Source organism: Ips typographus, linkage group LG13, assembly GCF_016097725.1.
Source record: "Ips typographus isolate SLU linkage group LG13, UJ_Ityp_2.0, whole genome shotgun sequence".
Lineage (NCBI taxonomy): Eukaryota > Metazoa > Arthropoda > Insecta > Coleoptera > Curculionidae > Ips > Ips typographus.
The window spans coordinates 7,278,481-7,304,868 of record NC_138434.1 but is presented as its reverse complement, the minus strand read 5'-3'; the positions used below and the strand labels follow the sequence as shown (position 1 = coordinate 7,304,868).

General features: G+C 33.7%; 1 protein-coding gene across 2 annotated transcripts in view; it reads left to right on the top strand.

Annotated features, from left to right (window-relative positions):
* Positions 1–6,632: 6,632 nt before the first annotated feature.
* Positions 6,633–26,388, top strand: part of RhoGAP68F (Rho GTPase activating protein at 68F) — a 65,870-nt gene continuing 46,114 nt past the window's right edge. Inside the window, exons 1-3 of one of the 2 annotated variants that reach the window (XM_081991849.1) lie at positions 6,633–6,906; positions 6,957–7,079; positions 18,567–18,712. In XM_081991849.1, the coding sequence (XP_081847975.1) occupies positions 6,864–6,906; positions 6,957–7,079; positions 18,567–18,712 (312 nt within the window). In that variant the 5' untranslated portion in view covers positions 6,633–6,863. The remainder of the gene's footprint in view (positions 6,907–6,956; positions 7,080–18,566; positions 18,713–26,388) is intronic. The other variant, XM_081991848.1, reaches the window with a different exon arrangement.

Sequence of the window (26,388 nt, the reverse complement as noted above, 5' to 3'; positions counted from 1 at the left end):
AATCTAGGTAAGCAAAACTGGTAAATGGGTTTTATATTATTACCAAGACCTTACTTTTAAAATGTAAATGTGCCAATGGAACTTCTAAAAGCTGTCCTGTTTCTTCAGAGTAAACCTTTGTTGCACTCAAAATGCAGGCGTCCTCAAAATGTAACTCACATACGTATGTAACAGGCAATAAGTTTACTGAATGAGAAAGCATATTGTACTTACCACTGAGTATTGTGTTTTCACTGAGTATTATCTACATGGACTAATAAAATAATGTAGTGGCGCCCAAGAGCCACAAAAAGAAATGCAGGGAGACCCCCAAAGCGATGGCGGGATGACATCCAGAAGATAGCAGGTAGAAACTGGTTTCAAACTGCCCTGGATAGACGGACATGGAAATCATTGGAAGAGGCCTACATCCAGGAGTGGATGGACATAGGCTAAAGAAGAAGAAGATTGTGTTGGAGGAAAATCATTCCAGTTCAAAGCTTTCAACCACTGTTGGGTTCGAGCAGGGTCTTTTGGAAAGGAAAAAACTGACACTTTTAGGCCTTTCTCCAAATTGCTTTTACAATTTGGCAAACAACAAGTGGACGGCATATTGTAGAGGCAATAGAATTTAAGTTAAAAAACCAACAACAAATTATAGAACAATGAAGGAACAATAACAATAGTGATAACACAATAAAATGAACACAAACTACACTTTCACTAGAGCAATAAACATAATAATAATAATAATTTATTTGTTCTAATTGTACAATGATAGTATACAACATGGACCTCATGCGAGGTGTAGAACGTGTCACATAGTCAAGAAAAATAGTGAATTATTTACATCAAAATACCTATTTAAAGCTAAATTATAATTATAAAATTATAAAAATATACACAATTACACAACATTACGCAATTTTAACAAATTCTGACTGAACGCATACACACGCTGTTAATAACAATATCACAGATTTCTATTCATCAGGGGCTCTTTAGCATGAATTAAAGGAAAAGGAAAAATATTCCCTCACACTATAAAAGGGGTTATTCAATAAGGCATTTTTGATTGTTCTTAGAAACACTCGTTCCTCGAGAGATCTCAAATCAGACGGTACATGATTCCAAATCTTGAGAAGACTATAATGAACATTCCTTTGCACAAACGAGTACTTGGTCCTATCCAACAGAAAGTCGTCCCCATGCCTAGTATCATATCCATGTACTTTAACGTTAGATTGAAATAATGTTTTGTTTTGAAGAATGAATTTTATTGATTCATAGACATAGAGACCGACCACAGTGAACAATTTCATATCTTTAAAAACTGATCTACAACTCTCCCTAAACCTCGGTCCACAAATAGCTCTGACACATCTTTTCTGCAGTACCTGCACCCTCAAAACATCAGACGAATTACCCCAAAAAATAATTCCATACCTGAACCTGGAGACAACATATGCATGGTATGCATTACTGACCAACCTCGCCTGCAAGAACCCTAAGAGCATAGCAATACTTGGAGAGATCACTCACCAATCCATCGACCTGAGTCTTCCAGTCTAGACGATGATCAATAGTCACGCCCAAGAAGGATACTGATTTTGATGTATCTATTTTAACGTTATTTATTATGTATGAGCTTTCCTCCTTTATGCTTGATCTGAATTGTATTAGCTGAGTTTTTTCGACATTCATTAACAAATTGTTTCGCGTAAACCAGTCTTGCAGAATATTTACAGAGTCCGTGAGGTGTTCCTGTACATCGTTTTCCTCAGAGATGACAATAGAGGTATCGTCAGCATACATCACCAAATGATCCTTTACCAGCGATGGCAGTTCATTGGTATAGAGAATGTAGAGCAGTGGGCCAATGATAGACCCCTGTGGCACTCCTTTAGTAATTAAGCAATAATTTGATTTAATTATTTCCCCGCGTTCATTGGTGTCCACTACACATTGGACTCTTCCAGTTAAATATGTCGATATGATTCTAAAAGACATACTCAGTTACCTAATCAACAGCTCGTTTGTGAATGGTAAATTTCCCACTGAGTTGAAAACCGCGCTAATAAAACCACTTTATAAGAAGGGCGATCCTCAAAGCTTTGACAGCTACAGACCTATCAGTTTACTGCCAAGTTTTTCAAAGCTCTTTGAACTCGCCATGGCTAAAAGAATTGTCGATTTTATGATCACTAATGAAATATTTAGCACTAGCCAACATGGATTTCTAAAAGGCAAATCAACTCAAACAGCCATATTTGACTTCAGCAAAAGGGTTTTGAATTTCATGGAGAATGGTAGGCCAGCAATGGGGATATTCCTCGACTTATCAAAAGCATACGACTCTCTTGATATAGATTTGTTGATGTTAAAGCTTGAAGCGTATGGAGTGCGGGGATGCGCTTTGGGGTGGCTGTCATCTTTTCTAGAAAATAGAAAACAGGTTGTCGCTATAGAAAAACACTCGGTTTATGCCAAATCTAATTCACTGGTTAATAACATAGGAATCCCACAAGGCAGTATCTTAGGACCCACTTTATTTTTGATTTTTATTAATGACTTACATTTCACTGCAATGAAGCCTGATCAGTACGTTATAAGTTTCGCGGATGATACAAACTTAATTTTAGGCAACACAACTGCAGCTAAATTAATAATGGATACGAAATATTTAACTGAAGACATCCTCAATTGGTTTACTAAAAACAAATTAATAATAAATACAGATAAAACTAATGTAGTATATTTTAAAACAAAGCAATCAAGGCGAGACAGTATCAATGAAGTGGAGATCTTAAATAGTACAATCAAAACAGTGGACAATGCAAAATTTTTGGGTATTTATATCAATAAAAATATGGATTGGTCAACTCATATTGAACACTTGCTGGGAAAGCTTAGCTCGATAACTTATGGTATTAGAGTAGTGGGAAAATATCTAAACGAAAAATCATTGAAAATCCTTTATTTTGCAAATCTGGAATCTATAATGAGATATGGAATAATTTTCTGGGGAAGGGACAGCCATGTTAGGAGCGTCTTTGTCGCACAAAAACGATGTTTACGGATAGTAAAAAGAATGGACTTTAGACAATCGTGTAGATCAGTTTTCAGAAGCAGCGGTATCATGACAGTCTATGCCTTATACATATTTGAGTGTTTGATGTTTGTCAGTAAGAATAAAAGCTTATTTGAAAAACAACATGAAACTGGATATTTTACCAGAGCGGAACATCTTACTTATGCTCAGCACAGACTCCAGCTATCAGAAAAAAACCCGGAATATATGTGCGTAAAATTGTATAATAAGTTGCCTTTAAGTATAAAAAAAATCAATGGATGTAAACGTTTTAAAAATGAAGTAAGGAAACTGTTGCTTGAATTAGAGCCATATTGTATTGAGGATTATTTAAGATAGTAGAATTTTGATATTGTATACTGTAATTTTTCTACATTATTTATTTTTCTTGACGTTATTTCTATTTGTTATTGTAATAACCAATTGGAAATAAAGATTATTATTATTATTATTATTATTATTAAGCTTTTTTGCCACTCCTCTTATACCATATCGATCCAGTTTTTCCAAAAGTATTGAGTGATCTACGCTGTCAAAAGCCTTTGACAGGTCCACCAAAACAGCTACTGTATTTTTGTTCTGATTGATTGAATCCAGTGTCTTTTTCAATGTTTCATAGGTGGCTTTTACTGTTTATCGACCCCTTTGAAAGCCATACTGACTGTCTGACGTATAATACCCCTTCCGTCCAGATACCTAATAAACCTTTCATAGATCATTTTTTCAAAGATCTTGCTTAAATTTGATAGTAAAGAAATTGGTCTATAGTTCTTGAGATTATCAATATCACCTTTCTTTTTATATATTGGCTTTATATGTGCAATTTTCAATTTACTTGGGAAGGTACCTGTTTGAAAACAAATATTTATTATATGTGTTAAAGGCTCTGCTATTATGTCTGCCACCTTTTTTAACAGTGATACCGGAAGATCATCTTCTCCCACTGATTTTTTGTTTTTAAGACTATTAATGCATTTAATCACTTCCCGCTCTGTTACTGCCTCTAGAAATATAGATGTCTCACTATATTTCAGATGTGCGTAATCTGGTTCTAGCTGCTTTCTTGTGTCTGGACATGACTCAATGAAGTAATTGTTAATAAACAACAATATATAATAGCAAACCAAAATTACTTTGGCAAGTAATCCCAAGTCTTGAGTTTAAACCTTAAAAATTAATTTAATCATGGAAAAACTCAATTTTTTTTTTTTTTTTTTTTCTGTTCTTTGGCTCTGCTATAAGGCAATTCGCCAGCACGATTTGAGAGGGGGCTGAGATAATCGAGTTTGCACTCCCCAACCCCCAGAATTTTTCACAAAAGTTACTTTACACACATAAAAAAGACTAAAAATCGCTTAAGGGCACGATCCGAATGAAAGATGTAGTCATTCCTCGTAGAAACTATAACCGTCACTGACACATCCACGTGGTCTTGACCTAGGTTTTCACCCTTTCCGCCTCCTGGAAGTGCACCGCACAAGACAATTCCCCGTAGACTTTTAGGAATCGACGTTCCCACTTAGAGATCCCACCATCTCCACTCGACCGGCTGCGGAATTCGATCGTCAACTTCAAACTCCTCTGAACACCGTTTCAAGAAACGTGGTTTCTTAGCAACAAAAAATGGCACCCACGAAACAGACGTGCGATACGTTTCAAGTTGAAAATCGAACTGAAAAACTCAATTTCCTTCCTTCCTTCCTGAATCCCCTATCCAACTAGGGGAATATGGCTTCTGCTCCCTATAAGGGGCAATTTGCCAGGGGTTTTCTTTCTGTCCAGGATTTGTCTGACTCTAGGTCATCCCCAGACGGGCCTCTTGGTGCTTCGGTATATATGTATCAATTGGTCGTCTTGTGTGGTTTCTGAGCTTTGCCTCCTCCTTGGTATGGGCGGTGCGCACGGCGCAGAGGGTTAGAAAGACAACACAACAAAGGAGGACAACACAACTACTGGGATGACAGCAAAATGGGTCCAGGAGCCTTATCTATAAACAATAGAGGAGTATCATTCAAAATCAGCTGTCCACAATCACACTATTTTAATCCCTAGATCTCTATAACTATTAAATCAGCTCACAAAGTCAAAGTACAAACATAATTGTGTGTGTGTTTTTTTTTTTCTTAATCTTAAATATAGGTAATTTTATTTTTGATGCTATTAGACAATATATATATATTTTAAATTAAAAACTATTTGGTAATTATTGTTATTTTGCGCCATTATTTTCGCTCTTATTCTACATTAAATGGATATTTCATAATAATTTATGTATTTGTTTAGACGGTTAACCAACTTGTTTGTTGGACTCTCAATCAGACTAGGAAAACCCATGGGGTATGATGCACCACCACTCTGCAGGTCTCTATAAAGGTCAAAGACTCCATCATAGTTGATAGGGCACTGGAAAAATATGTGATTTAAGTCCTCAATTGCTCCACATTCACAAAATGGTGAATCTGCAATCCCAATTCTAAATTGATGTTCCTTAGTAAGGCAATGCCCTGTTCGCATTCTTATAATGGTTGTGATAATTTTTCTGTTTTTATATTTTATTTTTTTGAACCAGGGTACTCGGTTTAAGGCATCCTTCTTTCCCACGTAATGTATACCTTTTGTTCTAAAGCCAATCTGCATCTCGTTCCTCTCTCTATTCATCAATTCTTGCCTTGTGTAAGGCAAGATGTGACTTATGCTTAGTTCTAGTTGCTTAGGTACATTAAGGTTTCTCCCTTAATTTTTGCCAATTGATCCACTTTTTCATTGCCGTTTATTTTGGAATGGCTTGGTATCCAAGCTAAAGAAATCTCAAATCCTGCGTCTCTTGCCTCAATTAAAAGTCTTTTTGTTTTTAAAGTGATATGGTCATTTTTTGGGTTTATGGTACAATCATCCAACTTTTGTATGGCACTCTTAGAGTCGGTGAGAATTAAGGCCTTCCTGATATTTTTCTTCAGTGCATAGTTAGCGGCCTCATTTATTGCCACTATCTCAGCTGAACATATATCTAGTTCATTTGGTAAACGTGAAGTGTAGCTGTGGTTATTTGTGGGGCAATATACTGCATATCCCGTGCGTCCGTCTTTTTTTGAACCGTCTGTGTATATAAAGATGTTTTCCTTTCTCAGTTTCTCTGTTCTTTCTCTGAACATAATTGAGGCATCATTGGATTTTGGGATGAGTAGATGTATCTGGGGGATGGTCTGTATTTGGGTTTCTCGGTCCATTTCGAAGCATGGTAGAGTAGGATTCTACCAAATATGGGCCCTCTTCACCCTTCCAATAATTGACATTTCTTTGTTTGTGTTTTAATATGTTTGTTAACATTGGGATAATTGGATGATCTTTTATTTTGATTATTTTTGACAAAAAATTGTTGGCAAGTAATTTCCACAATACAAACAAATGCAAACTGTCAAACCACTATTTCGGCCATATTGGAATTTTTGGCATGCACCTTCTTGGCTTTCTTGTACAGAGGGCGGTGATTCAACACATTTACCCCGAAAAAGAAAATACGTTTGGCAACACTGATGACTGACGACAACTGACAACTATGATGACATTTGACAGTAACAAAAACAACATCCTAATAGTTTATGAGAATTCCTGTTTCAAAGTATATTTTCGCCTTTTTTTCTTAAACAAACCACTAAATTAAACAATGCAAATAACATTCTAACCTACATTTGGGTAGGACATCGCAGTTTGTGTACAAATTCCACCATTTTGGGTGTACTTGAAATGTTTACATTATCCTGAATAGTTTAAAAGTGGTTTTTTTTGTTCTACAATGGATAATACAACCAAATGTGTCCCATCTAAAAGTGGTCCAGGTAATGTTTCAACTCAATTGACTGTATTTGGTGATAATGTTCATTCACAGCTAGTGTTATGGTTGATAATGAGGAACCTTATCCCAGTCTCTCCGACTACCACGATTATGAACCAAACTTGGAGTTTGATGATTCCGAATTGCAGCAAACTCCGAATTCTGGCTCTTTGTCGGGTAAGCTCAGTTTTTACAGTTTTATTGAGTGTTGTTGTTTATTTGAGTATTTGCTTTTGTTTAGCCAGTCATTTTATTTATTTATTTGATTACAAACCCCACAGAAATACATCCAATTATAGGGTAGGTTGGTTAAAGACAATTATTAATGTACATAGCAAATATATACAAAGTAACAAGCAATAAGTTTACAGCATTTCTTGAATCATCTTTCTAAATCGATTCAAATCTACACTAAAAATATCACATTGGTCCCTAACTTGATTATATAATTTTTTAAAAATTTTGGTATGGTTTGATGTGGATTTCGTAAATTTGATGCAAATTTTCTGCTTCTAAGTGAATTTTCACCTTTTAAAACATGGAAAATGCCTTGTTGATTAAGTTTTTAAGTAGTGCTTGGTAAATTACAAATACAGTAAAATTTCAAACTTTGACCCAGCGTTTCATCCTGACTGTACCAAATTTTGTAGTGTTTTTTATGTCATCAGATAGGAAATTGAATGAGGATACCAAAAATGTGCTTTGAACAGTCATTTTCTCACTCCAAGTGGGGTTTATAAGCAATTTTATCCCTGACTGTCCTTTCAAACTGTGTTTCTGGCATTTCTAACTTTTCTCCCCGACTGTTCCAAAATTTAGAGTGTTTTTTAAGGTTATTGGATAGGAAATTTAATGAGGATTTTAAAAATGTGCTTAAAAACACGATTTGGTCACTACGAGTGGGTGTTACAGGCAATTTTGTCCTTGACTGTGCTTTCAAACTGTGTTTTTGGCAGTTCAAACTTTAACACCGCTTTTCTCCCTGACTGTACCAAGTTTTGTAATGTTTTTTCATGTTATTGAATAGGAAATTTAATAAAGATTCCAAAAATGTGCTTAAAACTGTCATTTTCTCACTTTAAGTGGGTTTTACAAGCAAATATTGTTCTTGACTGTTGTTTCAAACTGTGTTTCTGGTAGTTCAAACTTTAACACCGCTTTTCTCTCTCACTATACCAAATTTTGTAGTGTTTTTGAGGTTATCAGATAGGAAATTTAATAAGGATTCCAAAAATGTGCTTAAAACAGTCAGTTTCTCACTCCAAGTGGGTTTTACAAGCAATTTTGTCCTTGACTGTCCTTTCAAACTGTGTTTCTGGTAGTTCAAACTTTAACACCGCTTTTCTCCCTGACTGTACCAAATTTTGTAGTGTTTTTGAGGTTATCAGATAGGAAATTTAATAAGGATTCCAAAAATGTGCTTAAAACAGTCAGTTTCTCACTCCAAGTGGGTTTTACAAGCAATTTTGTCCTTGACTGTCCTTTCAAACTGTGTTTCTGGTAGTTCAAACTTTAACACCGCTTTTCTCCCTGACTGTACCAAATTTTGTAGTGTTTTTCAGGTTATCGGATAGGAAATTTAATAAGAATTCCAAAAATGTGCTTAAAACTGTCATTATCTCACTTTAAGTGGGTTTTACAAGCAAATATTGTTCTTGACTGTTGTTTCAAACTGTGTTTCTGGTAGTTCAAACTTTAACACCGCTTTTCTCTCTCACTATACCAAATTTTGTAGTGTTTTTGAGGTTATCAGATAGGAAATTTAATAAGGATTCCAAAAATGTGCTTAAAACAGTCAGTTTCTCACTCCAAGTGGGTTTTACAAGCAATTTTGTCCTTGACTGTCCTTTCAAACTGTGTTTCTGGTAGTTCAAATTTTAACACCGCTTTTCTCCCTGACTGTACCAAATTTTGTAGTGTTTTTTTATTTTGTTTAATAGGAAATTTAATAAGGATTCCAAAAATGTGCTTAAAACTGTCATTTTCTCACTCCAAGTAGGTTTTACAAACAATTTTGTCCTTGACTGTCTTGAACTGTGTTTCTGGGAGTTCAAACTTTGACGCCACTTTTTTCCCTGACTGTACCAAGTTTTGTAATGTTTTTTCATGTTATTGAATAGGAAATTTAATGAGAATTCCAAAAATGTGCTTAAAACTGTCATTTTCTCACTTTAAGTGGGTTTTACAAGCAATTTTGTCCTTGACTGTCCTTTCAAATTGTGTTTCTGGTAGTTCAAACTTTAACACCGCTTTTCTCTCTCACTGTACCAAATTTTGTAGTGTTTTTTTAGGTTATCAGATAGGAAATTTAATAAGGATTCCAAAAATGTGCTTAAAACTGTCATTTTCTCACTTTAAGTGGATTTTACAAGCAAATATTGTTCTTGACTGTTCTTTCAAACTGTGTTTCTGGTAGTTCAAACTTTAACACCACTTTTCTCTCTCACTGTACCAAATTTTGTAGTGTTTTTTTAGGTTATCAGATAGGAAATTTAATAAGGATTCCAAAAATGTGCTTAAAACTGTCATTTTCTTACTCCAAGTAGGTTTTACAAGCAATTTTGTTCTTGACTGTCTTGAACTGTGTTTTTGGGAGATCAAACTTTGACACCGCTTTTCTCCCTGACTGTACCAAGTTTTGTAATGTTTTTTCATGTTATTGAATAGGAAATTTAATGAGAATTACAAAAATGTGCTTAAAACTGTCATTTTCTCACTTTAAGTGGGTTTTACAAGCAATTTTGTCCTTGACTGTCCTTTCAAACTGTGTTTCTGGGAGATCAAACTTTGATACCGCTTTTCTCCGCTACTGTACCAAGTTTTGTAATGTTTTTTCATGTTATTGAATAGGAAATTTAATGAGAATTCTAAAAATGTGCTTAAAACAGTCATTTTCTCACTCCAAGTAGGTTTTACAAGCAATTTTGTTCTTGACTGTCTTTAACTGTGTTTCTGGGAGATCAAACTTTGACACCGCTTTTCTCCCTGACTGTACCAAGTTTTGTAATGTTTTTTCATGTTATTGAATAGGAAATTTAATGAGAATTACAAAAATGTGCTTAAAACTGTCATTTTCTCACTTTAAGTGGGTTTTACAAGCAATTTTGTCCTTGACTGTCCTTTCAAATTGTGTTTCTGGTAGTTCAAACTTTAACACCGCTTTTCTCCCTGACTGTACCAAATTTTGTAGTCTTTTTTTAGGTTATCAGATAGGAAATTTAATAAGGATTCCAAAAATGTGCTTAAAACTGTCATTTTCTCACTTTAAGTGGGTTTTACAAGCAATTTTGTCCTTGACTGTCCTTTCAAATTGTGTTTCTGGTAGTTCAAACTTTAACACCGCTTTTCTCCCTGACTGTACCAAATTTTGTAGTCTTTTTTTAGGTTATCAGATAGGAAATTTAATAAGGATTCCAAAAATGTGCTTAAAACTGTCATTTTCTCACTTTAAGTGGGTTTTACAAGCAATTTTGTCCTTGACTGTCCTTTCAAATTGTGTTTCTGGTAGTTCAAACTTTAACACCGCTTTTCTCCCTGACTGTACCAAATTTTGTAGTCTTTTTTTAGGTTATCAGATAGGAAATTTAATAAGGATTCCAAAAATGTGCTTAAAACTGTCATTTTCTCACTTTAAGTGGGTTTTACAAGCAATTTTGTCCTTGACTGTCCTTTCAAATTGTGTTTCTGGTAGTTCAAACTTTAACACCGCTTTTCTCCCTGACTGTACCAAATTTTGTAGTCTTTTTTTAGGTTATCAGATAGGAAATTTAATAAGGATTCCAAAAATGTGCTTAAAACTGTCATTTTCTCACTTTAAGTGGGTTTTACAAGCAATTTTGTCCTTGACTGTCCTTTCAAATTGTGTTTCTGGTAGTTCAAACTTTAACACCGCTTTTCTCCCTGACTGTACCAAATTTTGTAGTCTTTTTTTAGGTTATCAGATAGGAAATTTAATAAGGATTCCAAAAATGTGCTTAAAACTGTCATTTTCTCACTTTAAGTGGGTTTTACAAGCAATTTTGTCCTTGACTGTCCTTTCAAATTGTGTTTCTGGTAGTTCAAACTTTAACACCGCTTTTCTCCCTGACTGTACCAAATTTTGTAGTCTTTTTTTAGGTTATCAGATAGGAAATTTAATAAGGATTCCAAAAATGTGCTTAAAACTGTCATTTTCTCACTTTAAGTGGGTTTTACAAGCAATTTTGTCCTTGACTGTCCTTTCAAATTGTGTTTCTGGTAGTTCAAACTTTAACACCGCTTTTCTCCCTGACTGTACCAAATTTTGTAGTCTTTTTTTAGGTTATCAGATAGGAAATTTAATAAGGATTCCAAAAATGTGCTTAAAACTGTCATTTTCTCACTTTAAGTGGGTTTTACAAGCAATTTTGTCCTTGACTGTCCTTTCAAATTGTGTTTCTGGTAGTTCAAACTTTAACACCGCTTTTCTCCCTGACTGTACCAAATTTTGTAGTCTTTTTTTAGGTTATCAGATAGGAAATTTAATAAGGATTCCAAAAATGTGCTTAAAACTGTCATTTTCTCACTTTAAGTGGGTTTTACAAGCAATTTTGTCCTTGACTGTCCTTTCAAATTGTGTTTCTGGTAGTTCAAACTTTAACACCGCTTTTCTCCCTGACTGTACCAAATTTTGTAGTCTTTTTTTAGGTTATCAGATAGGAAATTTAATAAGGATTCCAAAAATGTGCTTAAAATTGTCATTTTCTCACTCCAAGTAGGTTTTACAAGCAATTTTGTTCTTGACTGTCTTGAACTGTGTTTCTGGGAGATCAAACTTTGACACCGCTTTTCTCCCCGACTGTACTAAATTTTGTAGTGTCTTTTTAGGTTATCGGATAGGAAATTTAATGAGGATTTCAAAAATGTGCAAAAAACAGCCATTTTCTCACTCCAAGTGGGTTTTACAAGCGATTTTGTTGTTGACTGTCCTTTCAAACTGTGTTTTTGGTAGTTCAAACTTTAACACCGCGTTTCTCTCTCACTGTACCAAATTTTGTAGTCTTTTTTTAGGTTATCAGATAGGAAATTTAATAAAGATTCCAAAAATGTGCTTAAAACTGTCATTTTCTCACTCCAAGTAGGTTTTACAAGCAATTTTGTTCTTGACTGTCTTGAACTGTGTTTCTGGGAGATCAAACTTTGACACCGCTTTTCTCCCTGACTGTACTAAGTTTTGTAATGTTTTTTCATGTTTTTGAATAGGAAATTTAATGAGAATTACAAAAATGTTCTTAAAAGTGTCATTTTCTCACTCTAAGTGGGTTTTACAGTCGATTTTGTCCCTGAATGTCCTTTCAATCTTTCTGCCACAGTACATTTAATTGCAGTGCTGCCACTTGTTGAAATGGTTACTGTTTTTATATGATTTTTGATTTAGGATTGATATTAAGACCATGCATTGTTCTATAAAGTACCGTTCAGCTTATTTGTACTCAATTGCATTGTTTTCAAGTATGTTTCATACATTTATAGCTCTATGAACAGGATTTTTGACAGTTGTCACGTTTGTGACAGATTAAGCTGCGCTCATAATTGGCAGCTACATGTCACATCTGTCAAAACTCAAAAGCCAATAACAATAAAACTATAAAGAAACTCTATAATAAACCTTTATATCTCTAGTGTATATTAGTATTAACCAGCTGAATGGTACTTTATAGCTTTATTAAATGACAGATCAAATAACAATGTCAAAGTAATAATCATTCGTCAAAATTGTCAGAATCACAACCATAAAAATATATAAAATAATTTTTATAGGGTTAATCAACTGTCAGGATTTCTTTACAGTTTCACTGTTATTTTGTGCTGGATTTTGACGGATATGACATGTAGCTGTCAATTTTGGACGATGCTTGATCTGTCACAACTGTGACAACTCTCAAAAATACTGTTCATAGAGCTGTAAAGCTACAAAATACCGGTTCGTTTTTTAAATATGTCGATCAGATCAGATAATACATTTTCAACTTTCCATCTCTCTCAGATCACATGTTATAGAAAAGGAACGACATTTATTACGTCACTGCCACTAGTTCTGGGACGAACTTTACATACTTTATTTTTCTTTCATTTGTCAGGATTTTGTCCCTGACTGTTCTTTCAAAGTGTGTTTCTAGCATTTCAAACTTTGACACCACTTTTTTCCCTGACTGTACCAAATTTTGTAGTGTTTTTTCAGGTTGTTGGATATGAAATTTAATGAGGATTCCAAAAATGTGCTTGAAACAATCATTTTCTCACTCCAAGTGGGTTTTACAGACGATTTTGTCTCTGACTGTCCTTTAAAACTGTGTTTCTGACAGTTCAAACTTGATACCAGTTTTCTAGCTGACTATACCAAATTTTGTAGTGTTTTTCAGGTTATTGGATAGGAAATTTAAAGAGGATTCCAAAATGTGCTAAAAACAGTCACTTTCTCACCCCAAGTGGGTTTTACAGTCGATTTTGTCCTTGACTGTCCTTTCAAACTGTGTTTCTGGCAGTTCAAACTTTAACACCGCTTTTCTCCCTGACCGTACCAAATTTTGTAGTGTTTTTCAGGTTATCGGATAGGAAATTTAATAAGGATTCCAAAAATGTGCTTAAAACTTTCATTATTTCACTTTAAGTGGGTTTTACAAGCAATTTTGTCGTTGACTGTCTTGAACTGTGTTTCTGGGAGATCAAACTTTGACACCGCTTTTCTCCCTGACTGTACCAAGTTTTGTAATGTTTTTTCATGTTATTGAATAGGAAATTTAATGAGAATTCTAAAAATGTGCTTAAAACAGTCAGTTTCTCACTCCAAGTGGGTTTTACAAGCAATTTTGTCCTTGACTGTCCTGTCAAACTGTGTTTCTGGCAGTTCAAACTTTGACACCGCTTTTCTTCCTGACTGTACCAAGTTTTGTAATGTTTTTTCATGTTATTGAATAGGAAATTTAATGAGGATTCCAAAAATGTGCTTAAAACTGTCATTATCTCACTTTAAGTGGGTTTTACAATCAATTTTGTCCTTGACTGTCCTTTCAAACTGCGTTTCTGGCAGTTCAAACTTTAAAACCGCTTTTCCCCCTGACTGTACCAAATTTTGTAGTGTTTTTTTAGGTTATCAGATAGGAAATTTAATAAGGATTCCAAAAATGTACTTAAAACTGTCATTTTCTCACTTTAAGTGCCTTTTACAAGCAATTTTGTCCTTGACTGCCTTGAACTGTGTTTCTGAGTGATCAAACTTTAACACCGTTTTTCTCCTTGACTGTACCAAATGTTGTAATGTTTTTTCATGTTATTGAATAGGAAATTTAAAGAGAATTCCAAAAATGTGCTTAAAACAGTCATTTTCTCACTCCAAGTGAGTTTTACAACCAATTTTGTCTTTGACTGTCCTTTCAAATTGTGTGTTTCTGGTAGTTCAAACTTTAACACCGCTTTTCTCCCTGACTGTAGCAAATTTTGTAGTGTTTTTTAATGTTATTGAAGAGGAAATTTAATGAGAATTCCAAAAATGTGCTTAAAACAGTCATTTTCTCACTCCATGTGGGTTTTACAAGCAATTTTGTCCTTGACTGTCCTTTCAAACTGTGTTTCTGGGAGATCAAACTTTGATACCGCTTTTCTCCCCTACTGTACCAAGTTTTGTAATGTTTTTTCATGTTATTGAATAGGAAATTTAATGAGAATTCCAAAAATGTGCTTAAAACAGTCATTTTCTCACTCCAAGTGAGTTTTACAACCAATTTTGTCTTTGACTGTCCTTTCAAATTGTGTGTTTCTGGTAGTTCAAACTTTAACACCGCTTTTCTCCCTGACTGTAGCAAATTTTGTAGTGTTTTTTAATGTTATTGAAGAGGAAATTTAATGAGAATTCCAAAAATGTGCTTAAAACAGTCATTTTCTCACTCCATGTGGGTTTTACAAGCAATTTTGTCCTTGACTGTCCTTTCAAACTGTGTTTCTGGGAGATCAAACTTTGATACCGCTTTTCTCCCCTACTGTACCAAGTTTTGTAATGTTTTTTCATGTTATTGAATAGGAAATTTAATGAGAATTCCAAAAATGTGCTTAAAACAGTCATTTTCTCACTCCAAGTGAGTTTTACAACCAATTTTGTCTTTGACTGTCCTTTCAAATTGTGTGTTTCTGGTAGTTCAAACTTTAACACCGCTTTTCTCCCTGACTGTAGCAAATTTTGTAGTGTTTTTTAATGTTATTGAAGAGGAAATTTAATGAGAATTCCAAAAATGTGCTTAAAACAGTCATTTTCTCACTCCATGTGGGTTTTACAAGCAATTTTGTCCTTGACTGTCCTTTCAAACTGTGTTTCTGGGAGATCAAACTTTGATACCGCTTTTCTCCCCTACTGTACCAAGTTTTGTAATGTTTTTTCATGTTATTGAATAGGAAATTTAATGAGAATTCCAAAAATGTGCTTAAAACAGTCATTTTCTCACTCCAAGTGGGTTTTACAGACGATTTTGTCCCTGACTGTTCTTTCAAACTGTGTTTCTGGCAGTTCAAACTTGATACCACTTTTCTAGCTGACTATACCAAATTTTGTAATGTTTTTTCACGTTATTGAATAGGAAATTTAAAGAGGATTCCAAAAGTGTACTTAAAACTGTAATTTTCTCACTTTAAGTGCATTTTACAAGCAATTTTGTTCTTGACTGCCTTGAACTGTGTTTCTGGGTGATCAAACTTTAACACCGTTTTTCTCCTTGACTACCAAATGTTGTAATGTTTTTTCATGTTATTGAATAGGAAATTTAATGAGGATTCCAAAAATGAGCTAAAAATAATCATTTTCTGACTCTAAGTGGGTTTTAGAGACGATTTTGTCCTTGAATGTCCTTTCAAATTGTGTGTTTCTGGTAGTTCAAACTTTAACACCGCTTTTCTCCCTGACTGTAGCAAATTTTGTAGTGTTTTTTTAGGTTATCAGATAGGAAATTTAATAAGGATTCCAAAAATGTGCTTAAAACTGTCATTTTCTCACTTTAAGTGGGTTTTACAAACAATTTTGTCCTTGACTGTCTTGAACTGTGTTTCTGGGAGTTCAAACTTTGACGCCACTTTTTTCCCTGATTGTACCAAGTTTTGTAATGTTTTTTTATGTTATTGAATAGGAAATTTAATGAGAATTCTAAAAATGTACTTAAAACAGTCATTTTCTCACTCCAAGTGGGTTTTACAAGCAATTTTGTCCTTGACTGTCCTTTCAAACTGTGTTTCTGGTAGTTCAAACTTTAATACCACTTTTCTCCTTGACTGTACCAAATTTTGCAATGTTTTTTTATTTTGTTTAATAGGAAATTTAATAAAGATTCCAAAAATGTGCTTAAAACTGTCATTTTCTCACTCCAAGTATGTTTTACAAGCAATTTTGTCCTTGACTGTCCTTTCAAACTGTGTTTCTGGGAGATCAAACTTTGATACCGCTTTTCTCCCCTACTGTACCAAGTTTTGTAATGTTTTTCCATGTTATTGAATAGGAAATTTAATGAGAATTCCAAAAATGTGCTTAAAACTGTCATTTTCTCGCTTTAAGTGGGTTTTACAAGCAATTTTGTCCTTGACTGTCCTTTCAAATTGTGTTTCTGGTAGTTCAAACTTTAACACCGCTTTTCTCCCTGACTGTACCAAATTTTGTAGTGTTTTTTTAGGTTATCAGATAGGAAATTTAATAAGGATTCCAAAAATGTGCTTAAAACTGTCATTTTCTCGGTTTAAGTGGGTTTTACATACAATTTTGTCGTTGACTGTCTTGAACTGTGTTTCTGGGAGATCAAACTTTGACACCGCTTTTCTCCCTGACTGTACCAAGTTTTGTAATGTTTTTTCATGTTATTGAATAGGAAATTTAATGAGAATTCCAAAAATGTGCTTAAAACAGTCAGTTTCTCACTCCATGTGGGTTTTACAAGCAATTTTGTCCTTGACTGTCCTTTCAAATTGTGTTTCTGGTAGTTCGAACTTTAACACCACTTTTCTCCTTGACTGTACCAAATTTTGCAATGTTTTTTTATTTTGTTTAATAGGAAATTTAATAAAGATTCCAAAAATGTGCTTAAAACTGTCATTATCTCACTTTAAGTGGGTTTTACAGTCAATTTTGTCCTTGACTGTCCTTTCAAACTGTGTTTCTGGCAGTTCAAACTTTGACACCGCTTTTCTTCCTGACTGTACCAAGTTTTGTAATGTTTTTTCATGTTATTGAATAGGACATTTAATGAGAATTCCAAAAATGTGCTTAAAACAGTCATTTTCTCACTCCAAGTGGGTTTTACAAGCAATTTTGTCCTTGACTGTCCTTTCAAATTGTGTTTCTGGTAGTTCGAACTTTAACACCACTTTTCTCCTTGACTGTACCAAATTTTGCAATGTTTTTTTATTTTGTTTAATAGGAAATTTAATAAAGATTCCAAAAATGTGCTTAAAACTGTCATTATCTCACTTTAAGTGGGTTTTACAGTCAATTTTGTCCTTGACTGTCCTTTCAAACTGTGTTTCTGGCAGTTCAAACTTTGACACCGCTTTTCTTCCTGACTGTACCAAGTTTTGTAATGTTTTTTCATGTTATTGAATAGGACATTTAATGAGAATTCCAAAAATGTGCTTAAAACAGTCATTTTCTCACTCCAAGTGGGTTTTACAAGCAATTTTGTCCTTGACTGTCCTTTCAAACTGTGTTTCTGGGAGATCAAACTTTAACACCGCTTTTCTCCCTGACTGTACCAAATTTTGTAGTGTTTTTTTAGGTTATCAGATAGGAAACTTAATAAGAATTCCAAAAATGTGCTTAAAACAGTCATTCTCTCACTCTAAGTGGGTTTTACAGGCAATTTTGTCCCTGACTGTCCTTTAAACTGTGTTCAAGTTTCGGATCACAAATTTAACTGATTTGAAAATGTCTTCAATCAAACCAATTTTTCCTAAATAACTCAGAAACGGTAAAAGTTACGAAAAATTTGCAAGAGATCAAAAATGTTCTTAATGAACTCCTTAACCCAACACCGTAACTTTGCAGGACCGTTTTTGCTTCCAGTATACAGGGTGTGCATGAAAGTATGGTGATTGACTGGTTTTTGGTCACCCTGTACGCAATTTTTCAAATAGAATTTTTTGCTCAACAACACTGGAAAGAAGCGCTCAATACGGCTCATTAGAGTGGTTCAACCGCCAAAAATAACCGAGTTACAGGGTGTTCAAATTTCAACTGACTTGAAAATTGGTTGCATCAAACCAGTTGTTGCTAAATAACTCGAAAACGGTGAAAGTTACGAAACATTTGAAAGAGAGCAAAAATGTTTGAAAAGAACTGCTCAACTCATTGCCGCTACTATACAGGGTGTTACAAATTCGATGCATTAGCATTGCTATCTCAAAAACTGTAGTTGATGATATCAAATTTGTAACAGGAAAAAAAAATATTGCGGAAAAGGGGCAGTTTTTTGGGTCACCGTGTAGCGCTGACTGTGCGCAATCCACTGATTTACAAATATACAGGGTGTCCCAGTTCAATTTCAGCACTGTGACCGTCATTGAACTAGCGCTGTTGCCACAACAACACCTTAGTGATTATAGTAACTGTCAAATTTTCACTGCGGTTTGGTTGCGTGTGTGTTATATTTCACATTTTTTGTTTTTTTTTTTCCGTTTCAGCCGAATTCATTCACATTGAATCAAATGGAGTGATGGCAACGTCGCCGGTGGCCGAGTTTATCGATGAAAATTACGAGGAAGAATTGGCGGATGCGCGCGACGAAAATTTTGACAGTCTGATTTTCACTACTTCTTCCTATCCTGAAGTAAGTTGAAGCCCTCTGGCGGCCAAACTAGTTAACTAATCAACTAATGTTTATATATGGTTAGAAAGCCCATTTTATTAGCTTTCCATTGACATATAAAAGTGCACACTTTCTGGAACAAATAAGGTAGTTTTTTGGGTTTAAACAAAAGAGTGCACGAAAATTGGATAGAAAACTTTGGTCAACTTTGAAGCCCTCTAGCGGCAAAACTATTTAACTAATCAATTAATATTTTTGTATGGTTAGAAGGCCCATTTTATTAGCTATCCATTGACATATAAAAGTACCCACTTTCTGGAACAAATAAGGTAGTTTTTTGGGTTTAAACGAAACAGTCCAGGAAAATTGGATAGAAAACTTTGGTCAAATTTAAAGCCCTCTAGCGGCCAAACTATTTAACTAATCAACTAATGTTTTTGTATGGTTAGAAGGTCCATTTTATTAGCTTTCCATTGACATATAAAAGTACACACTTTGTGGAACAAATAAGGTAGTTTTTTGGGTTTAAACGAAACCGTGCAGGAAAATTGGATAGAAAACTTTGGTCAACTTTGAAGCCCTCTAGCGGCCAAACTATTTAACTAATCAACTAATGTTTTTGTATGGTTAGAAAGTCCATTTTATTAGCTTTCCATTGACATATAAAAGTGCACACTTTGTGGAACAAATAAGGTAGTTTTTTAGGTTTAAACAAAAGAGTGCACGAAAATTGGATAGAAAACTTTGGTCAACTTTGAAGCCCTCTAGCGGCAAAACTATTTAACTAATCAACTAATGTTTTTATATGGTTAGAAGGTCCATTTTATTAGCTATCCATTGACATATAAAAGTACCCACTTTGTGGAACAAATAAGGTAGTTTTTTGGGTTTAAACGAAACCGTGCAGGAAAATTGGATAGAAAACTTTGGTCAAATTTAAAGCCCTCTAGCGGCCAAACTATTTAACTAATCAACTAATGTTTTTGTATGGTTAGAAAGTCCATTTTATTAGCTTTCCATTGACATATAAAAGTGCACACTTTGTGGAACAAATAAGGTAGTTTTTTAGGTTTAAACAAAAGAGTGCACGAAAATTGGATAGAAAACTTTGGTCAAATTTAAAGCCCTCTAGCGGCAAAACTATTTAACTAATCAACTAATGTTTTTATATGGTTAGAAGGCCCATTTTATTAGCTTTCCATTGACATATAAAAGTACACACTTTGTGGAACAAATAAGGTAGTTTTTTGGGTTTAAACGAAACCGTGCAGGAAAATTGGATAGAAAACTTTGGTCAAATTTAAAGCCCTCTAGCGGCCAAACTATTTAACTAATCAACTAATGTTTTTGTATGGTTAGAAAGTCCATTTTATTAGCTTTCCATTGACATATAAAAGTGCACACTTTGTGGAACAAATAAGGTAGTTTTTTAGGTTTAAACAAAAGAGTGCACGAAAATTGGATAGAAAACTTTGGTCAAATTTAAAGCCCTCTAGCGGCAAAACTATTTAACTAATCAACTAATGTTTTTATATGGTTAGAAGGCCCATTTTATTAGCTATCCATTGACATATAAAAGTACACACTTTGTGGTAGAAATAAGGTAGTTTTTTGGGTTTAAACGAAACCGTGCAGGAAAATTGGATAGAAAACTTTGGTCAACTTTGAAGCCCTCTAGCGGCAAAACTATTTAACTAATCAACTAATGTTTTTATATGATTAGAAAGCCCATTTTATTAGCTTTCCATTGACATATAAAAGTACCCACTTTGTGGAACAAATAAGGTAGTTTTTTGGGTTTAAACAAAAGAGTGCACGAAAATTGGATAGAAAACTTTGGTCAAATTTAAAGCCCTCTAGCGGCAAAACTATTTAACTAATCAACTAATGTTTTTATATGGTTAGAAAGCCCATTTTATTAGCTTTCCATTGACATATAAAAGTACACACTTTGTAGAACAAATAAGGTAGTTTTTTGGGTTTAAACGAAACCGTGCAGGAAAATTGGATAGAAAACTTTGGTCAACTTTGAAGCCCTCTAGCGGCAAAACTATTTAACTAATCAACTAATGTTTTTATATGGTTAGAAAGCCCATTTTATTAGCTTTCCATTGACATATAAAAGTACCCACTTTGTGGAACAAATAAGGTAGTTTTTTGGGTTTAAACAAAAGAGTGCACGAAAATTGGATAGAAAACTTTGGTCAACTTTGAAGCCCTCTAGCGGCCCAACTATTTAACTAATCAACTAATGTTTATATATGGTTAGAAAGCCCATTTTATTAGCTTTCCATTGACATATAAAAGTACCCACTTTGTGGAACAAATAAGGTAGTTTTTTGGGTTTAAACAAAAGAGTGCACGAAAATTGGATAGAAAACTCTGGTTAACTTTAAAGCCCTCTAGCGGCCCAACTATTTAACTAATCAACTAATGTTTATATATGGTTAGAAAGCCCATTTTATTAGCTTTCCATTGACATATAAAAGTACCCACTTTGTGGAACAAATAAGGTAGTTTTTTGGGTTTAAACAAAAGAGTGCACGAAAATTGGATAGAAAACTTTGGTCAACTTTGAAGCCCTCTAGCGGCAAAACTATTTAACTAATCAACTAATGTTTTTATATGGTTAGAAAGCCCATTTTATTAGCTTTCCATTGACATATAAAAGTACACACTTTGTGGAACAAATAAGGTAGTTTTTTAGGTTTAAACAAAAGAGTGCACGAAAATTGGATAGAAAACTTTGGTCAACTTTGAAGCCCTCTAGCGGCAAAACTATTTAATTAATCAACTAATGTTTATATATGGTTAGAAAGCCCATTTTATTAGCTTTCCATTGACATATAAAAGTACACACTTTGTGGAACAAATAAGGTAGTTTTTTGGGTTTAAACAAAACCGTGCAGGAAAATTGGATAGAAAACTTTGGTCAACTTTGAAGCCCTCTAGCGGCCAAACTATTTAACTAATCAACTAATGTTTTTATATGGTTAGAAAGCCCATTTTATTAGCTTTCCATTGACATATAAAAGTACACACTTTGTGGAACAAATAAGGTAGTTTTTTAGGTTTAAACAAAAGAGTGCACGAAAATTGGATAGAAAACTTTGGTCAAATTTAAAGCCCTCTAGCGGCCAAACTATTTAACTAATCAACTAATGTTTTTATATGGTTAGAAAGCCCATTTTATTAGCTTTCCATTGACATATAAAAGTACACACTTTGTGGAACAAATAAGGTAGTTTTTTAGGTTTAAACAAAAGAGTGCACGAAAATTGGATAGAAAACTTTGGTCAAATTTAAAGCCCTCTAGCGGCCAAACTATTTAACTAATCAACTAATGTTTTTATATGGTTAGAAAGCCCATTTTATTAGCTTTCCATTGACATATAAAAGTACACACTTTGTGGAACAAATAAGGTAGTTTTTTAGGTTTAAACAAAAGAGTGCACGAAAATTGGATAGAAAACTTTGGTCAAATTTAAAGCCCTCTAGCGGCCAAACTATTTAACTAATCAACTAATGTTTTTATATGGTTAGAAAGCCCATTTTATTAGCTTTCCATTGACATATAAAAGTACACACTTTGTGGAACAAATAAGGTAGTTTTTTAGGTTTAAACAAAAGAGTGCACGAAAATTGGATAGAAAACTTTGGTCAACTTTGAAGCCCTCTAGCGGCAAAACCATTTAACTAATCAACTAATGTTTTTATATGGTTAGAAAGCCCATTTTATTAGCTTTCCATTGACATATAAAAGTACACACTTCGTGGAACAAATAAGGTAGTTTTTTAGGTTTAAACAAAAGAGTGCACGAAAATTGGATAGAAAACTTTGGTCAACTTTGAAGCCCTCTAGCGGCAAAACTATTTAACTAATCAACTAATGTTTTTATATGGTTAGAAAGCCCATTTTATTAGCTTTCCATTGACATATAAAAGTACACACTTTGTGAAACAAATAAGGTAGTTTTTTGGGTTTAAACGAAACCGTGCAGGAAAATTGGATAGAAAACTTTGGTCAAATTTAAAGCCCTCTAGCGGCAAAACTATTTAACTAATCAACTAATGTTTTTATATGGTTAGAAAGCCCATTTTATTAGCTTTCCATTGACATATAAAAGTACACACTTTGTGAAACAAATAAGGTAGTTTTTTGGGTTTAAACGAAACCGTGCAGGAAAATTGGATAGAAAACTTTGGTCAAATTTAAAGCCCTCTAGCGGCAAAACTATTTAACTAATCAACTAATGTTTTTATATGGTTAGAAAGCCCATTTTATTAGCTTTCCATTGACATATAAAAGTACACACTTTGTGAAACAAATAAGGTAGTTTTTTGGGTTTAAACGAAACCGTGCAGGAAAATTGGATAGAAAACTTTGGTCAACTTTGAAGCCCTCTAGCGGCAAAACTATTTAACTAATCAACTAATGTTTTTGTATGGTTAGAAAGCCCATTTTATTAGCTATCCATTGACATATAAAAGAACCCACTTTCTGGAACAAATAAGGTCGTTTTTTGGGTTTAAACGAAACCGTGCAGGAAAATTGGATAGAAAACTTTGGTCAAATTTAAAGCCCTCTAGCGGCCAAACTATTTAACTAATCAACTAATGTTTATATATGGTTAGAAGGCCCATTTTATTAGCTTTCCATTGACATATAAAAGTACCCACTTTCTGGAACAAATAAGGTAGTTTTTTGGGTTTAAACGAAACCGTTCAGGAAAATTGGATAGAAAACTTTGGTCAAATTTAAAGCCCTCTAGCGGCCAAACTATTTAACTAATCAACTAATGTTTTTATATGGTTAGAAAGCCCATTTTATTAGCTTTCCATTGACATATAAAAGTACACACTTTTTGGAACAAATAAGGTAGTTTTTTAGGTTTAAACAAAAGAGTGCACGAAAATTGGATAGAAAACTTTGGTCAACTTTGAAGCCCTCTAGCGGCAAAACTATTTAACTAATTAATTAATATTTTTATATGGTTAGAAGGTCCATTTTATTAGCTATCCATTGACATATAAAAGTACCCACTTTGTGGAACAAATAAGGTAGTTTTTTGGGTTTAAACAAAAGAGTGCACGAAAATTGGATAGAAAACTTTGGTCAACTTTGAAGCCCTCTAGCGGCAAAACTATTTAACTAATTAATTAATATTTTTATATGGTTAGAAGGTCCATTTTATTAGCTATCCATTGACATATAAAAGTACCCACTTTGTGGAACAAATAAGGTAGTTTTTTGGGTTTAAACAAAAGAGTGCACGAAAATTGGATAGAAAACTTTGGTCAACTTTGAAGCCCTCTAGCGGCAAAACTATTTAACTAATTAATTAATATTTTTATATGGTTAGAAGGCCCATTTTATTAGCTATCCATTGACATATAAAAGTACCCACTTTGTGGAACAAATAAGGTAGTTTTTTGGGTTTAAACAAAAGAGTGCACGAAAATTGGATAGAAAACTTTGGTTAACTTTGAAGCCCTCTAGCGGCCCAACTATTTAACTAATCAACTAATGTTTATATATGGTTAGAAAGCCCATTTTATTAGCTTTCCATTGACATATAAAAGTACACACTTTGTGGAACAAATAAGGTAGTTTTTTAGGTTTAAACGAAACAGTCCAGGAAAATTGGATAGAAAACTCTGGTTAACTTTAAAGCCCTCTAGCGGCCCAACTATTTAACTAATCAACTAATGTTTATATATGGTTAGAAAGCCCATTTTATTAGCTTTCCATTGACATATAAAAGTACCCACTTTGTGGAACAAATAAGGTAGTTTTTTGGGTTTAAACAAAAGAGTGCACGAAAATTGGATAGAAAACTTTGGTCAACTTTGAAGCCCTCTAGCGGCAAAACTATTTAACTAATCAACTAATGTTTTTATATGGTTAGAAAGCCCATTTTATTAGCTTTCCATTGACATATAAAAGTACACACTTTGTGGAACAAATAAGGTAGTTTTTTAGGTTTAAACAAAAGAGTGCACGAAAATTGGATAGAAAACTTTGGTCAACTTTGAAGCCCTCTAGCGGCAAAACTATTTAACTAATCAACTAATGTTTATATATGGTTAGAAAGCCCATTTTATTAGCTTTCCATTGACATATAAAAGTACACACTTTGTGGAACAAATAAGGTAGTTTTTTGGGTTTAAACAAAACCGTGCAGGAAAATTGGATAGAAAACTTTGGTCAACTTTGAAGCCCTCTAGCGGCCAAACTATTTAACTAATCAACTAATGTTTTTATATGGTTAGAAAGCCCATTTTATTAGCTTTCCATTGACATATAAAAGTACACACTTTGTGGAACAAATAAGGTAGTTTTTTAGGTTTAAACAAAAGAGTGCACGAAAATTGGATAGAAAACTTTGGTCAAATTTAAAGCCCTCTAGCGGCCAAACTATTTAACTAATCAACTAATGTTTTTATATGGTTAGAAAGCCCATTTTATTAGCTTTCCATTGACATATAAAAGTACACACTTTGTGGAACAAATAAGGTAGTTTTTTGGGTTTAAACGAAACAGTCCAGGAAAATTGGATAGAAAACTTTGGTCAAATTTAAAGCCCTCTAGCGGCAAAACTATTTAACTAATCAACTAATGTTTTTATATGGTTAGAAAGCCCATTTTATTAGCTTTCCATTGACATATAAAAGTACACACTTTGTGGAACAAATAAGGTAGTTTTTTAGGTTTAAACAAAAGAGTGCACGAAAATTGGATAGAAAACTTTGGTCAAATTTAAAGCCCTCTAGCGGCCAAACTATTTAACTAATCAACTAATGTTTTTATATGGTTAGAAAGCCCATTTTATTAGCTTTCCATTGACATATAAAAGTACACACTTTGTGGAACAAATAAGGTAGTTTTTTGGGTTTAAACAAAACCGTGCAGGAAAATTGGATAGAAAACTTTGGTCAACTTTGAAGCCCTCTAGCGGCCAAACTATTTAACTAATCAACTAATGTTTTTATATGGTTAGAAAGCCCATTTTATTAGCTTTCCATTGACATATAAAAGTACACACTTTGTGGAACAAATAAGGTAGTTTTTTAGGTTTAAACAAAAGAGTGCACGAAAATTGGATAGAAAACTTTGGTCAACTTTGAAGCCCTCTAGCGGCAAAACCATTTAACTAATCAACTAATGTTTTTATATGGTTAGAAAGCCCATTTTATTAGCTTTCCATTGACATATAAAAGTACACACTTTGTGGAACAAATAAGGTAGTTTTTTAGGTTTAAACAAAAGAGTGCACGAAAATTGGATAGAAAACTTTGGTCAACTTTGAAGCCCTCTAGCGGCAAAACCATTTAACTAATCAACTAATGTTTTTATATGGTTAGAAAGCCCATTTTATTAGCTTTCCATTGACATATAAAAGTACACACTTTGTGGAACAAATAAGGTAGTTTTTTGGGTTTAAACGAAACCGTGCAGGAAAATTGGATAGAAAACTTTGGTCAAATTTAAAGCCCTCTAGCGGTCAAACTATTTAACTAATCAACTAATGTTTTTGTATGGTTAGAAGGTCCATTTTATTAGCTATCCATTGACATATAAAAGTACCCACTTTGTGGAACAAATAAGGTAGTTTTTTGGGTTTAAACAAAAGAGTGCACGAAAATTGGATAGAAAACTTTGGTCAACTTTGAAGCCCTCTAGCGGCAAAACTATT